The 16129-nt window shown below is 41.5% G+C and overlaps 1 protein-coding gene across 3 annotated transcripts; it reads right to left on the bottom strand.

Annotated features, from left to right (window-relative positions):
• Window positions 1–730: 730 nt before the first annotated feature.
• SLITRK4 (SLIT and NTRK like family member 4) lies at window positions 731–9370 on the bottom strand. 3 transcript variants are annotated; one of them, XM_074391578.1, is made up of 2 exons: window positions 9006–9370; window positions 731–4423 (listed from the first exon to the last, which is right to left on the bottom strand). In XM_074391578.1, exon 2 carries the CDS (start codon window positions 4371–4373, stop codon window positions 1860–1862), a length of 2514 nt encoding a protein of 837 aa, XP_074247679.1. In that variant the 5' UTR covers window positions 4374–4423; window positions 9006–9370; the 3' UTR covers window positions 731–1859. The 3 variants fall into 3 exon arrangements, with proteins under 3 accessions (XP_074247679.1, XP_003939141.1, XP_010348053.1); XM_003939092.3 differs by lacking the exon at window positions 9006–9370 and adding an exon at window positions 8167–8398; XM_010349751.2 differs by lacking the exon at window positions 9006–9370 and adding an exon at window positions 7633–8054.
• Window positions 9371–16129: the final 6759 nt, after the last annotated feature.

The raw sequence follows: 16129 nt of genomic DNA, 5'->3' as shown, positions 1-16129 counted from the left end.
AAGGTAATTATAAGAGATGGAACACAGACACACACACACGCACCCACCCCCCCCCCCACATATATATATATATATATATATATATATATATATATATATATATATATGTGTGTGTGTGTATATATACACACACATATATATATACATGCATATATATACACACACACATATATATGTATATCTATGTATATCTATCTCTCTATATATATGCAGCAGGCAGGCCAAGAAGACAATGTGTTTCTGAATATCACTTTGCTAATCGGGAACTCCTACAAAAGTTCTGACATCACCCATTATCAGTTACTTTAGTCCTTTAACAAATTTTGACTTAGATCTTAGCACAAGCAAACACAGGGGCGTATCATTTGTACTTGCACTGTGAACTCATCTGAAACCAATGTAAGCATTCTTACAGTGTGGCTTTCATAGCCAAGATAACCATGATGTTTACAATTCTACTAGATTATCTGATAGTAGTCTGAATGATGAAAGAACAGGATACTGATGCATACAAGATATAATTATTAACCTTATCCATTATTTTTTAAATACTTGTAGTGTACACTATTTGAATTAAGCTCATAGAATCCTGAAAAGCAAGACAATTGATGGCAAGTAACAACTGCCCCAGACACAATACTAGAAAACTAAGGAACTTATTTTTAAATGCACAATTGGTAACAAATCTGAAGCTAATATGCTAAATTCACAAGAATAGCACAAAATTGAATTTTCTTTTGTATTTTTTCTTTTTTTGTTTTTAATTTTTTTTTGTTTGTTTTTAAGTTACACCTGATCATAAAGTCCAGAATATTTCTGTACACATCGGCTTGTTTCAGTTTAGTATATTTTTTCTGTCTACATCTATACTTACTGGCAAATTCACTGTGATCAGGAAAACAAGTCAGGCATATTAAATACATATTAAGGAGTACATATTTTCCTATTTAGTATACAAAGTACTTCATAAATATGAATTATGTTACAAAAATAGCTTTGGGTGCGCTCACACAGCAAGCACTCTGCTAATTTTGGACAACCTTTAAGGATTGTGGGTATTTCACATAACTGAGAACAAACTCTAGTGTTAGTTTAATTTGAGCCATGTTTAATTCTGATAAACATCACATATTTCTTCAGATCATCACAAACGCTATCTAACTCACGTTGATTTTTTCTTTTAGATTTTTATGTATAGACAGGTAATGCTTAAAGTGTTCAAATTTATTTATAGTTATGTAATGCATGTTATATTTAAACAAGTATTTGTACAATTTAACATTATAAATCCAGCAGTTTCAAGATGCAGGCCATAAAGTTTACCAATTTACAAATACTATCGAGTGTTCTCTCTTTGCATGCTTTTTTTTTTTTTTTTTTTTTTTCACTTTTCAGATAATCTTTACACGGAGTTGTTACAATGCCACAAATCAAAAGGATTATTCCAGTTCCACCAATTTAATCTACGTGCAAGATAAAGGACCCAGCTGAGGTACAAATATCTGTACCAGTTCTCTTGAGTTTGCTTTACAAAGCACAAAGAGACGAAGGTTTTGCATTGGGGTACAAAACAGATTTGCCTCTTGAGGTTAAATTCAGTATTATGTATATAAAGCATCCCTTTGGCAATAGAGTTTGCAGTATCCCCACAGGACTCCACAGTATAGGTTTTATGTAGTAAAATCTATTAAACAAATTCTCTTCTACTTGACACATCTTTGCAGCTACAGTTAATGAGATACCCTTGGAAACACCTGCCTCTATGCCTATTGATAATATAGTATTTGGAAGTTAGAAGTCAACAAAAGGCACTTTCATCATTAAATAAATGTCCTTTGTATGAAGTAAAATTATATGACCTAGATCTTGTTCAAAGCTGTTTGCTCCTCGAGGACCTGTAGGTAGTCAGGGGAACTCTGCAGTTTTGCCTTCAGTTCAAAATACTCACTCTTCCTTTGTTCCACGACAATTTTACTGTGGTTGCCACCTATCAGTGACTTCTTATTTTTTTTGTCTGGTTGTTTTTCTGGATAGCGGATCTCAAAACCACTGACACCTATGCTATTATATTCTTTTTTGCTTTCAAGAAAATTCTGAATAAACACATTGGAATCCCTGCTAGGGAATAATTCATCCAGCTCATCAATTGTGCTCAGTCTCTTCCTGGTATCCACATGTAATAAATCTTTCTCCTTGTCAGCCACATTTCTCATAACAACTTTCTGTCCTGGAGGATCTGAAAACATGAACCCAGTTTCTGACTCTTTCAAGCCACAAGTGTGGCTCTTGCTCATTTGTTCTATAGTTTGTGGAATGAAAGCTTCTGTGCTCAGTCCATCCTTTTTACTGGTTTTGTGGTCATGCTTCCTTAGCTGCAGCTGCATGGAGCCACATTCAGGATTCCCCAGGCCTTCGTGCTTTACTGTGGGTTTCTTGTTGCGTCGCAGAACAAAAACAAGAAGGCAAAAAGCAACAAACACAGTTAAAATGAGAACCACTAAGATACTTAAGATTAAAATAGACAGAGGCACTGGGCCACCAGGAGGACTTCGAATGGGACCTAAAGGAGTGGTGAATGTAATGGCAGGTGCCGGGCTCGTGAATGGTGCAGACGGCTTATTTAAAAGTTTGGGACATAAGATTTCATTTTTGAGGGACTTCAGTTCAATGTTGGCAAACTGAACAGGCGTCTCACATTTCAGTTCTTTTACAACAATCCCATCACTCAACTTCTCCAGCCACAGCTTTAATGCTACCAAGTCACAAGTACAGTCCCATGGGTTGCCCTCCAAGTCAATCTGTGTAAGAGACTGCAACTGATCAAGGACCCCACTGACAGGTAGGTACATGAATTTATTGTTCCTCAGGTTCAGTCTAGCTAAGGGTGCTCCAGAGAAAATGTAAACAGGCAGGCTCTTTAGGAGATTATTGTTTAAGTACAGTAACTGCAAATTTGGCATCGAGTCAAAAGTGCCTGCTAAAATTTCCTTAATCAAATTGTATTCCAAATACAGATACTGCAGATTATGAAGACCTGAAAATATTTCAGGAGAGAGTCTTTCAATTTGATTGCCATTGAGATATAGCCTGCGTAAATTAGTAAGATTGTGAAATACGTCTCCCTTAATCACTGTAATTTGATTGCTGCCTAAATGAAGCAAATCCAGTCCTTCAAAGTCAGTGAAGTCTGACATGTCCACGTCCTTGATGCTATTGCCATTGACATGCAGCTTCTTGGCATTTAAAGGTTTTGGTATCAATTCAGACATAGACTGTATATTTTTCTCTTGGCAGTTCACACTCAGTCCCAAATCTGAAGGATGTGTTTTGCAGAAGCAAGGGGCCGGGCAAGGTGTTAGAGGAGGCACCCTTGTTTGGTAAGACACAATCTGACTGAGATTGCGATTGGAGAGTGCTTTGCCTGCCACAATTCCAGAGATCTTGGAAGGATTTGTTGTTTTTGGTGGTTTAGTTACTAATCTGTGTAAAGATGTTTGGGTAGTGTGACCATTGGGAGTGGTGTAGCCATTTTCCAGCTGAGATGGAGGCAGGATGCGCACATCAAAATCACTGCCAGTGCCCATGGGGCATAATTCTTGTTTGTTGGTTTCTTTTAAAAGCCTTCCATATAAGTCACTGGGAGTTTCACAGATAGCTTCTCCTATGTAAATGTTATATGGCATGTTTTCCAGCCAAGCTTTTAAAGGCAACAAATCACAGCTACAGTTCCAAGGGTTATCTTCTAGTTGCAGTTCAACGACACGGCCAATGTGTTCCAGAACTCCGATATAAGGGAGCTTCTGGATTCTGTTCCCTCGTATATCCAGATGGGTCAAAGATGCAAATCGGAAAATATTATCAGGAAGGAATGAAATCAGATTGTCATTAAGAATAAGAACTTTCAGTTTGTGGAGCTTATTGAAGGCTCCTCGTTCAATATATTTGATTAAATTGTAGTCAGCCTGGAGATACTCCAAGTTCTCTATGCCAAGGAAAGTGTCAGCTCGGAGAATCTTTAATTCATTGTTGTTCAAGTGCAACTGCTTTAATGCACTGAGCCCAAGAAAGGCTCCTCCCTCAATGTTCTGCAGTTTATTATTTCCCAGATGCAGGGATACTGCATGTGAAAAATTCAAGAATGTATTTGGATACAGAATATTTAAAAAATTGTTTTGGAAATTGAGGTGATAAAAATTAGACCAAGGTGGTTTCAGCTGATTTGGTCTGTAGACTGAAACCTTCTCACAGTTGACATAGAGTACATTCTCAACTGAAACGCAGGAGCACACATTGCAAATTTCCACCGATATGTCAGAATCTGCATTTGTCGAAGAAATCAGGGCTGACAAAATCAGAAACAGCCAAAGAAACATCTTCTTGCAATCAGCAAACAACTGTATGCTTCTGAATAAAGAGAAATAATCTAAAAAATAAAAAGAAAACATTTTTCAATGGTGATTACTTGAAAAATTATTTGTGTTTAAATCATACCACAGTCAACACATGGCTATAATTGCCAGTGTTGTATTTTTAGGGCAACCAAACCTCCAAATAGTCTCACTCAGTCAAACAATAATAACCACTAAAACTGCCATACATTTTGTTTTCTATACCTGCAGTTTATACAAAATTTACATGTGTAGAACACAACCAACAATTGGAAAATATGTTATTAATCATGCTTAAATCTTATAATCTGATAATATATTTTCTACATGGACCATCAAACTCTGCCCTTGAACACAGTCCTTAAGCTTCCTATGTGCACTTCAAATGACCAACCCAGACCATCAAGTATGCCATTGAGTTTGCACCACAAAGACATTTTGATTAGTGGATATCTGTTCTCTAAACTTCAGCTAGATAGAGAGGCTGCATAAGAAACATATAGAGCCCAGAGTTTATTGGAAGATGAAATGGGAGGATTGGGTTGCTGTAAGGGGACTGTTAAAAAATCAGGAGACAGTGACCTGGGAAGATATTTGCTTGTGCTGTAGCCCCATAAGTAAGCTCACTGCTGTCAATCAGTTTACTCCTGTACACTACCGCCTTCAAAGACACAGATGACTCTGTGAGATTCTAGAAAAACAACTGAGTAAGGGATGGCCACATTTTATTTTCTGGTAAATAAAGAGTGTCTAATTTCCTGTCAGTCATCTCCCAAAGAGGGAGCAAAAGGCTTTTGTCTTTGAGTCTCTGAAAGCAGCAGAGTAACCTGCTTATTCCTTCACTGCTTAGCTAATCTCCAGGCAGCCTTTCCACCTTGAGAATTGGCTCTCTTGCCTGCCTGGCACTCTCAAGCACCTTTATTTACCATTTTGAACCCAGGTCCGACTGACCCTCGGCTTAACTCCTTTTCTCTTTCACTTTGACCACAGACTGCAACTGCTGAGGAAGAGTTCATACATCACAATCTTTGAGTACCTTTTCCTACAGCACCAAATATGTTCAGTACAGCAGATTTTTTGTCCTGAAATCATCAGTTCCAAACACTCACTCCCCCTCCTAATATTCCCACCCCATGTCCCCGACTACAAACAACTAAAAAATCACTTGTTGGTAGAGTTTAATGCTTAGCAAATTAACCCATCGTATTCAGGTCCTTAAATACTGCACACATACACAAATATGCACAATACTTCCTGGAAAAGATTAAACAGAACACAAGCAGAGTGCATTTTATTGATGCTATTTTAGCAACGTCTTTTCCACCGTCAATGGGAAGCTGGTTGTAATTTCAATATGGTTACCACCAAATATTAATTAAATAAATAAAATTCCCAAGAACACGCAACAAGGAAATGATGCAAAGAAAGAAGTGTCACACAGAAACTCCTTTGTTTATTTTACCCACGAGGAAACCGCAAATGGTAAAACCGAACATGCCTCAAGGTAGACAATCCATTAGCCATGACCCAGGAGGATTTGCATTTTAAGTAGTTTGGTTCAGAATACAGCCAGCACTGCTGAGATGCTATTTGGCTGCCATATAGACGTGCATTTCCCCTATTCACCATGACAGCATGATTGGCATTGCAAAAAGAAGTCATAATTCTTAACTATGACATCACCTAAAACAACTTTCATTGCAAGATCAAAATTTCACTTGATATTTTTGCCTTGTTATGAATGTGGTTTTCAACAGCTATTTTGGTTCAGTTGAGTCATTTCTTGTCACTAAACCACCACCCCACCCACTTCAAAACAAAGAAACCCAAAAGCAACCAAACTAAAAAACAAGCGCAGGAAAAAAAAAAAAAAAAAAAAAAAAAAAAAAACAACAACAACAACAAAAAACAAAACCTTAGAATCTGAATTCAGTACAAAAACAAGAGCCAGGAATCTCAACAAATCTGAAAACGCATAAGAAGCTGCCCTCCTCCTCCTGGCAAATTCTACTTTAAGTAGCAAGGGGGGAAAAGGCACTAGAACGAGCCAGGAAGTTCCCGAATGCAGCTCTTGTGAAACAGAGGAAGCCACAAGCAGCTGGAGGGGCAGGCAAGAGAGAGAAAGAGTCCAGTTGGTCCACCAAGGAGACGGAGAAAGAGGCACTGAAAGGGCAAGAGACCACGGAGAAGTGGAGAAAGGAAGAAAGAGAGCTTCGAGAACGGAGCTACAAAGAGGGTAAAGGCAGGCACTGGATGTATGTGAATAAAGCCTCACATTCGCGTGGTACCACGGAAACATGCACATTTAAACATCAAGGGAAAAACGGAAAAAAGAAAAGAAAAAGCCCACAAAGTACCAGCTGGGTACCAAGAGCCTTCTATGTGGCTGCTGGGAGCTGTCCGTCTCCCTGTCGGTCTCTCAGTCTTCCTCTCTGCGCCCCGCAAGACCCTGGGCTCCCACGACCCGCCAGGACTGAACAAACCTAGCCCTACCAAAATCAAATCCTGCATCCTCCAGAGCGCCGCGCCTGGCACTCCGCGACTGGGAGGACAGAGCCGGCCTGAGGGGAGCAGACCACTGGTGGGCTGCAGGGGGGGGTGAGCAGGGGTGGCTCCCCTACTCCTCACTCGGGAAACCTCGCTGGCCCACCTAAGGCTTGGATGGGGGTGGAGGAGGTCCGCGGAGAGACCCGGCCAAAACCGCCCCCGGTGCGCTACCTCGGGCTGGCGGCGAGGAGGCTGGCGAGGCCGCTGGGTACCGCAATGTTTTGCCGCATCCCAGTTTCCGGAGCCGGCGCGCAGCCCCGCTCCGCGTCAGGGGCCCAAGCAGCAGCCTGGCGGGCCGTGCAGGGTAGGCAGGGTACCGCGCGGGATGTCGCGGGGGCCTCAGTCCCGCTGCGCACACATTTTTCCGCGCCCTCCCGTCCCAGAAGGGGCAGCTGCCAGAGTTTCGGTCGACCTCTCTGGACCCAGGCGTGCGGGAGGTGAGGAGGAAGAGATGGCCAGATCAGGCCTGGAAGACGTGGGCACTAGGGTGTCACTGACCTGTTTACCACAGGTAGACCGACCCTGTGGTTTTTTGGCTGCGAGCGGCGGCCCTGGCTCCCCCTCCCCTGTTCTCCGCCCCCATGCCTCCCGGACAGCTACATAAATCCTGCTCTCATCATGACAGAAATCAGCTCAGCATTTAGGCACCTTGCAAAGTCGCGCTGGCAGCGCTCGTCGGGCTTTCAGAGTTACCCACCGGCTGGCTCTTCCTCTGGTATTCCTAGTCTTGCCGAGCGCTAGCAATCTCCGACCAGCTCGCGGGCCACTGCCGGGAGCCTTAGATCCACGTCTGCGGAAAGTAGCTTCGAGTGGGGCGCAAAAATAAAGCCCAAACCAGCCCAGTGGCCCGACAGCGGGAGCCACCCGAGACCAGTACACTTGCTCCGCCGTCCTGGCCGCCCGGGGGATGTGGGGGCAGCGATGCCAAGGACACCCGGATCCTTTCCGGTCTTCAGTCGCGTGCGACCGCGCCGCAGGCAGGCAAGTGGGAGGTGGAGCGGAGGATTAGCCACCTCGGCCACTTTGGCCACTCAACCGGCCCCAAGCCAACAGCACCCAAACTAAAAATAATAAGCTACCTGCCCCCTGCGCGCGCGTGCGCGATCAGACACACACACACGCGCGCACACACACACACACTCACACGCACACGCGCTATTGAGCCAAGCGGGGAAAGAGACAGCGCGCCTGTCGGTGCAGCTTGTGCAGCCCCCGCTGGAAATTTACCCACCTCTAGAGCCCAGCGTCTAGTCCAGGGCCCGCGGAGCCGTGACCTGCGCTGCTATTTCCACGATGGTCTCTACGTGATTCCGGACAGAGCTTCTCCGCGTCCGCTCGCCCGTCAAACCCACCGAGCAGCCCTAGCAGGCGAGCAGGCGGGCAGGCGGGCAGCAGCGCGCGCGGGCGCGCACCCGAACAGACACCGCGCGCGCACCCAGCGCCTAGCACACGGGCTGCACCTTTACATACACGCGCTGAATCCCCGCCCCCGCCCTCCACCTCCCACACCCCCGCACACAAGCAGTCCTCCCTCCCAACACTGGACCACTTCGACTCCCTCACATTCCTGAGCTCCTACCCCCGGCCCCCACCCAGACATGCCTATTTGATTCCTCTTCTACCCCCGCATACCCAGAAAGGCAGTTCGCTTTCCTCCCGGAACCCGCCCCCTCTTTATGCCTAAAACATTCCCTAGGGAGGAGCGACCCCTTTCCTCAGGCGTGGAGACCCCAGTCCTCTAACAACGGCTCACTTGCCTCCATCCCCCCACCACATACACGCACACTCGCGTCCTTTTATTCTCTTCTAGTCCCCTAATAACGAGGGAACACACACACACACACACGCACGCACACAAACCCCGAAGGGGCATTCCTTTGGGAGAACAACCAAGAAGCCTGAAGAGCCAAAGAAACACTGGAAAGCCTGGGAAAGGGAGGCCGAAGCAGATCTATAGGGTCGTCGAGTCTACGCGGAATTGAAAAATTACAGGACGGAGGGGAATGAGTCAACAACAATGACATTCAGATGCAACAATCATACTTGAATTTTGTGTCACGGATACAGTACCTTTGGCTAATTGTCACCCCGCAGAACAGAGGGCTCCTGGAATACTTCTCCGTACCAGGCGATCCTGGATGGAGCCTTCTTGGGAACCAATTTCCTAGGATCCAGTAGTATTCGCACTCCCCCTACCTGTCTGCGCGTTAAGGGGCCGGGGGCTTTAAGGCGAAAGTGTGAGGCTTTAGCCTAAAGTGAGACTATTTAGCGGGCTTCGGAGAAGAGGGGTTAATTATCTGCACCTTAGAACTCCGTGGGCCTTTGGCGCAGAAAGGGTTACGCTGGTTAATTTTGGAGTTGGGGGTGGGGATATGGGATAGGGGATAAGGGTTGAGGAAAGAGAGGCGTGGGACTGGGAGAGATGCCGCACTTGCGACCAAAGAGAGAGAGAGAGAGAGAGAGAGAGAGAGAGAGAGAGAGAGAGAGAGAGAGAGAGAGAGAGAGAGAGAGAGAGAAATCTGCTTTGGCTACTGAGCATGCCCAGTTCCGAACTCAAGCCCTATAAGGGAAGCATTGTGTGCGTTCCACTTCTCCGGGCTTTGGTGGTGACCGGGAGAGGACTTTGATTGGGGAAGGGGGTGGTAGTTGGGAGACGTTAGGGAAAGGGGGTTAGAGGACCCGGTGTGATGCTTTGGGACTGCGCCGGAGGGACTGTGAAGAGGGAAAAGGAAGAGACCCAAGGAATACCTTACGGAGACGGAGAGAAAGAGAGGAAATGGACTAAGAAAAGTCACTTCAGTCGCCCCTCATTGTCTATACCAAAGACGCTTTAGCAGCTGAATCTGAAATAGCCAGTGGCTGCAAATCCAACGTGTGGATTGTCTGGGCCCCTTCTTCTACCTACTTGTTAGTGCTTCCATAAGAGAGTAGGAATATTTTGAGGAAGGGCCAGTATTCAAACCAGTTTCATGCAGATTGATAATTTCGTTAATAAGCTTGTTAGGAAAGTAAATAAACCTAAGGGAGGGGAGCAAAGGAGTTGGCTATATCAAGTATGTATTTCAAATACCTGGGATTCCTAAGCAAAACGCATAAACATTCGTTTTGCTCCCCTCCCCCAAGCTTGTTGTTTTTTTGTAGAAGCTTAGCTAAGAAAAACAACTCTCTCTCTCTCTTTGTGTCTGTGGGAATAAACTAGCTTTAGGTAAATAGAGCTAAGTTATACATGGGAAGTATTTCCCTAGAACTCTTGGTAGCCTATTCTTTGCCACATTCAGGTAATACTGCCAGACCCATTTCTTTAAGACCTGGGTTCTGCCCAATTCACTTATTCAAATTCCAGCGACTCTAGCCACAATAGAGCATAACCAGTATCCAGAAATGTTCTTGCTTAAAAATTAAAAAAAGAAAAAAAAAGAAAAAAAAAAAACTCCTTAACCTAAAACTAGCAACAGCTTTGAATCTAGAATTTGGCTGTCTGCCTGAACTCCTACAGTTAAACATTTACCATAATTGGTTGATGTTTAAAGGCCCCAACTCGAGGTAAAAACATCTGATGGGCAAAGGAGTCATTGCATTATTTGTGAATAATGACCTGCCTTCTCTATTACAGTAGTCATTCATATGTATGTTTTATGAAAATGTTTTGCATTTTATGGGACTTCCTTCAGGTTATAGTCACACAAATGTTCACTGGGTACAGCATGTATACAGAGATGCACATACAATATCTGAATGAATATGTAAGTAGATATGTGTACATGCGAATATTTCTTTATGACCTTGCTAAACATTGTGTCTTTCATGACGAACTCTTTCTCTACCTTCACTTCACATTGCCTTGAAAACGTTAATACTCTTCTCTTTTAAAAACAACGTAAAGGCGAAAATTGAGTGGGCAGCATTGATAACATTTACCATATTCAATGTGAAATCCATTATGAGATAGCATTGCTTAAGGAAACGCTAAAATACTCGACTATAACAACATATGTACTTGTGCAGCTCCTCTTAGTAAAGTGAATGGTGTTTCCTTTATAGGTAACAGCTGCAGGATGTTGAAAAATCCCTCTTCTGTTGCACATTTGGACAAAACAGATTCTGCTAATTAATAACTCTCATTTGCATTTTATTTTGTAATGCAGTTTGAAAGTAGTAATGAATATCAATACAAGTTGGCATTTATCCTAAAGTCTAAGAATTTAAGAAGCTGAATATATTTTATCTGAATAGGTGAAATGTTTGTCTTTCACTATAAATGTTAACAAGAGTCAACAGAATGAGAAAAAAAAATACCTGAAAATATAATGCACATTCTTAGTACTGTGATAACTGAAAAGGCCAGATTTGGACAGTAAATACCAGATGACTTAAATGCCTATCTTTATTCAACTTTAGAAACTGTTCAGAGACTTGACTGTATTTAACTTCAGTAACTGTGAAATGTTATTTTTCATATGGATATGGAGACTAATCTGAAAGCAGCTGTAGCTAGATCATCAATAAATTACAATTCACAGTATTCTTAAGAACTTGTCTGTGATTAATATTCAACTTTTTTAAATGAATGCTTTAAAATAAAATGTTTTGTTACTTAAAGGGATAAAGTAGACACTCATAAAACGGAAGTAACACCTTCCATATTTTATGCTTATTTTGCTTTTAAAGTAATTAAAACCCCAATCCTTAGTCCTGCAGTCTCTTTTCTATCTCCTTAGATACCAATAGAACAGTAGAAAATGACACAGAATTGCTAGCTTAATAAAGGAAGTGAATATATACATAAATAAGAGTATTAAGAAAACTCCAGTACTATTTATGGCCATTGAAAGAAAAACAAATTTGATGTTCTTCTTAAAATGTAAGAAATCAAATATTGTGAGTTTTGCAATACGCTCACAGTCTTCCTCCAAATGTTTTACCTTATTTAATCTTGGCTTTTTAGGAGTACAATCAGAACCATAGGTCTGCACTGATATGCTGTACCTCCCTCCATCACGGAAAAAATAAACAACTGCACAAAGAATTTCAACAAGATCCTGAAAACCCTTAGTTCCAAAGGCAGTTTGGAATTAAGTCATTAAAACACTACCAACTGAAAGTGATTATAATGCCAAGTCTTGGCCCTAGTCAGTGGTCTTTCACTTTCACTGTATTCCTCAATTATTCTGCCTTGTCTTGCTGCTGTTCAAAATCAAATCAGCCTTAATTTTCATATCCAAGTATCACAGATAATTCAGTTTAATATTGAAGATGTATTTATATTCCGGCATTTTAATAGTTGCAAACTTGCCATTTCATTTTCATTTTTATTTATTTATATTTTGTGACAAAGTCTCCCTCTGTCACCCAGGCTGGAGTGCAGTGGCGTGATCTCGGCTCGCTGCAACCTCTGCATCCTGAGTTCAAGCAATTCTTCTGCCTCAGCCACCTGAGTAGCTGGAATAACAGGCATGCACCACCATGCCTGCCTAATTTTTGTATTTTTAGTAGGAACGGAGTTTTGCCATGTTGGCCAGGCTGGTCTCAAATCTTCTGACCTCAGGTGATCCGCCCATATCAGCCTCACAAAGTTCTGGGTTTACAGGCGTGAGTCACTGAGCCCAGCCACACACTTATGACTTTTCTAAGTAGAATAGAAGAAAGTTCTTAGGATGTTAATATATCTTCTGGAAATAAATGTTTCTATGATCAAATAAGTTTAAAGGACCCTTGGTTCCATAAAGCTAAACATTTTATTTTTACTTTGGGATTTTTCAACACAGTTAATTATGTTTAAATGAACTTTTATTTACCAAGGGAAAGGGGTTATGACATGTGGCATTTCACAAACTTATTTCACAATGGAACCCTTTTTTCTATCTATATAATTTGAAAAACATACCAATAGCTCATTTTTACAAATTTTGTGAAATTTAGGACATGAATGGAAGTTTTCTTATCATAATCTAACCCATACATTAGTAGCTACTATCTGTTGAGTGCCTCTTCTTTGCTATATTGCCTATAAATACTATTTCATTTAGTTCTATGAACCAGGAAGGGATTGTTATACTTATTTTTAAAATGAGGTTAAGTGACACAAGAGCAGAAAATCAAACACCACATGTTCTCACTCATAGGCGGGTGTTGAACAATGAGAACGCATGGACACAGGGAGGGGAGCACTACACACTGGGGTCTGTTGGGGGGAAATGGGGGGGACGGTGGGGTGGGGAGGTGGGAAGAGATAGCATGGGGAGAAATGACAGATACAGGTGAGGGGACAGAAGGCAGAAAACCACACTGCCATGTGTATACCTATGCAACAATCTTGCATGTTCTTCACATGTACCCCAAAACCTAAAATGCAATTAAAAAAAAATGAGGTTAAGTGGCCAGGCATGGTGGTTCATTCCTGTAATCTCAGCACTTTGGGAAGCTGAGGTGGGGAGATCACTTGAGCCCAGGATTCCGAAACCACTCCAGGCAAAGTGGCAAAAACCTTCTCTACAATAAATACAAAAATGAATGGGATGTGATGGTACATACTTGTAGCCCCAGCTACTTGAAAGGCTGAGGCAGGAGGATCACTTGAGCCCAGGAGGTCAAGGCTGCAGTCAGTTGTGATCATGCCTCTGCACTCCAGCCCTGGCAACAGAGTGAGGCTCTGAAAATAAAATAAAATAAAATAAATTCAGGGAAGATAAACAGTTTGCCTGAAGTCATATGGTGATTAACAGTCAAGATTTGTCTTTGAAGTTTTTCTACTGCATCAAATTTGTGTTTTCGTGGGGGAATTGGGGGATTTTTAACTTTGAAAGCAGAATACATTTGAAAGCAGGCTGGGCATGGTGACTTACACCTGTAATCTCAGCACATTGGGATGCCAAGGTTGGTGGCTTGCTTGCCTGGGTAACATGGGCACAACCGTCTGGCCAACAAGGTGAAAATCCATCTCTATAAAAACTAAATTAAAGAAACAAGAGAAAGGGATAGATTTGAAAGCAGAATACATTTTCCAAAGATAAATACTTGAGACATTAATGTTTTCCAATATCAAAGTATCAATACTCAGCACAGGAATAAACCAATAAATGACATTAAAAACAGTTCGTATCATTTATGCATGACAAGGTCTCTTGAATCGACTGATTTTACCCTTTGCCAATAGTGCTCTTATTCCATCCATTCTGCTCTTTCAACTCTCATACCTGAGTTGATTCTGAATCTGTGATGATGTCTGAAATGTTCCTTATTAAGGATAATTGCTTTCACTATCACCAAATGAAGCCATGTGTATTAGTCAGGGTTCTCTAGAGTGACAGAACTAATAGGATGGATATATATATATATATATATATATATATATATATATATATATATAAAGAGGAGTTTATTAAGTGGTATTAACTCACAGGATCACAAGGTCTCACAATAGGCTGTCTGCAAGCTGAGGAGCAAGGAAGCCAGTCCAAGTCAAAAGGCTAAAGAACTGGGAGTCTGATGTTCCAGGGCAGGAAGCATCCAGCACTGGAGAAAGATGTAGGCTAGGAGGTTAGGCCAGTCTAGCCTTTTCACATTTTCCTGCCTGCTTTATATTCACTGACAGCTAATTAGATATTGCCCACCCAGATTAAGGGTGGGTCAGCCTTTCCCAGCCCACTGACTCAAATGGTAATCTCCTTTGGCACCACCCTCACACACACACACCCAGGATCAATAATTTGCATACTTCAATCCAATCAAGTTGACACTCAGTATTAACTATCACACCATGCAAAGCAATAGTGTTCATCCCTAGACTGATTCCAGTTAAGACAAAATAACTGTTATAAAATAGTATACCAAATGAATTGGAAAATGTGAGAGTAGTTGATTATTTGATTAGGTTATATCAATTAACCTGACCTTCCATTTTCCTCAGACTTCTTTATCGTACAGCTGTTAACTTGTCCTTTTCAGAAACTGAGGCATCAGCTGTGAATGTATCAAAGTCTGTGTAGCAAGGCATTGGCTAATTTTTCAAATAACATTTCATTCAGAAATTATTATTTCTCGAAGAATAATAAAGAGGAATATGTTGCTTTGAAGGATCTTTGTAACTTTGGCCCCTAATGAGTACTTGTTCATATGGCTAACTAGAACCACCTATGCAGTCTAGAATATTGCTAAGCCAGGGATGCTGACAAAATAGTCTCTTTTCTATATATTCTCTAACTTGGATAAATCTCACTGTCAAAGATTAGGGCCCAGCAACAAGCTCAACTGCCCTCAGACAACTCAAAGATAATAAAGATCATAAAATAAAAAATAGGAAGTTAATAGCTAAACAATCTACTGTGAGAATTACTCCCACGGGCTGTACAAGTTCCATAACACCAACCAAAGCTTTATCAGAGACATAGTAAGTTGATGAAAATCCTTCGGTTTTTACCATGTTCAACTATTTATCCTGGGAACCACAGTGCTGTCTCTAGCCAGCAAAAAAAATAAAAATAAAAAAAAAATAAAAATAAAAAAAAATATTGTTTTGCAAAAATATTGAGGGTCTTTGATGCTTTTATAACCATTACTTTTCCTTAGAAATATGAACTTAAACCTTTCTTTCAAAAGTGATCTTAACTGGGGTGAGATAATGTCAAAAAATCATTCGAAAGAATGGATAAGACCCAGTACTTGATAGCACAACAGGGTGACTATAGTCAATAATGACTTAATTGTACATTTAAATAACTTAAAGAGTAATTGGATTGTTTGTAACTCAAAGAACAAATGCTTGAGGGGATGGATACCTCATTGTCCGTGATGTGTTTATTTCACATTGCATGCCTGTATCAAAACATCTCATGTACCCCATAAATACATATACCTACAATGTGCCCACAAAAATTGAAAAATGAAAAAAATTAAAAGTTCCATCTTTTTCCCAGCTCCTCTTCCTTTGTTTCAGAGGCTCCCGGACAACTCAAAACTTGGGTCAAAAACTGAGGCATAAAACAAGGCAGAAAAGGCATAATATAAAAATATGAGTTATGGTATGACTCTATTGCAATTGCTATACAAAAATAAAATTTATCCCTTTCCAAGCCTCAAAGAGTGAGTCAGAGGAAAGCAGAACATCTGTGTAAGCTGGTGTCATGCTTCTGTGATTGACTACCTTCTTTTCCAGTTTGAATTTGGAGCTGCTAATTCTCCACTCTGACTCAAATTGA

The sequence above is a fragment of the Saimiri boliviensis genome, chromosome X, assembly GCF_048565385.1.
Source record: "Saimiri boliviensis isolate mSaiBol1 chromosome X, mSaiBol1.pri, whole genome shotgun sequence".
Classification (NCBI taxonomy): Eukaryota; Metazoa; Chordata; class Mammalia; order Primates; family Cebidae; genus Saimiri; species Saimiri boliviensis.
This window is presented reverse-complemented; position numbering and strand designations above follow the sequence as displayed.

Coding starts and splice junctions, on each gene's coding strand:
- SLITRK4 (XM_074391578.1), bottom strand. CDS start 4,373: ATGTTTCTTTGGCTGTTTCTGATTTTGTCAGCCCTGATTTCTTCGACA.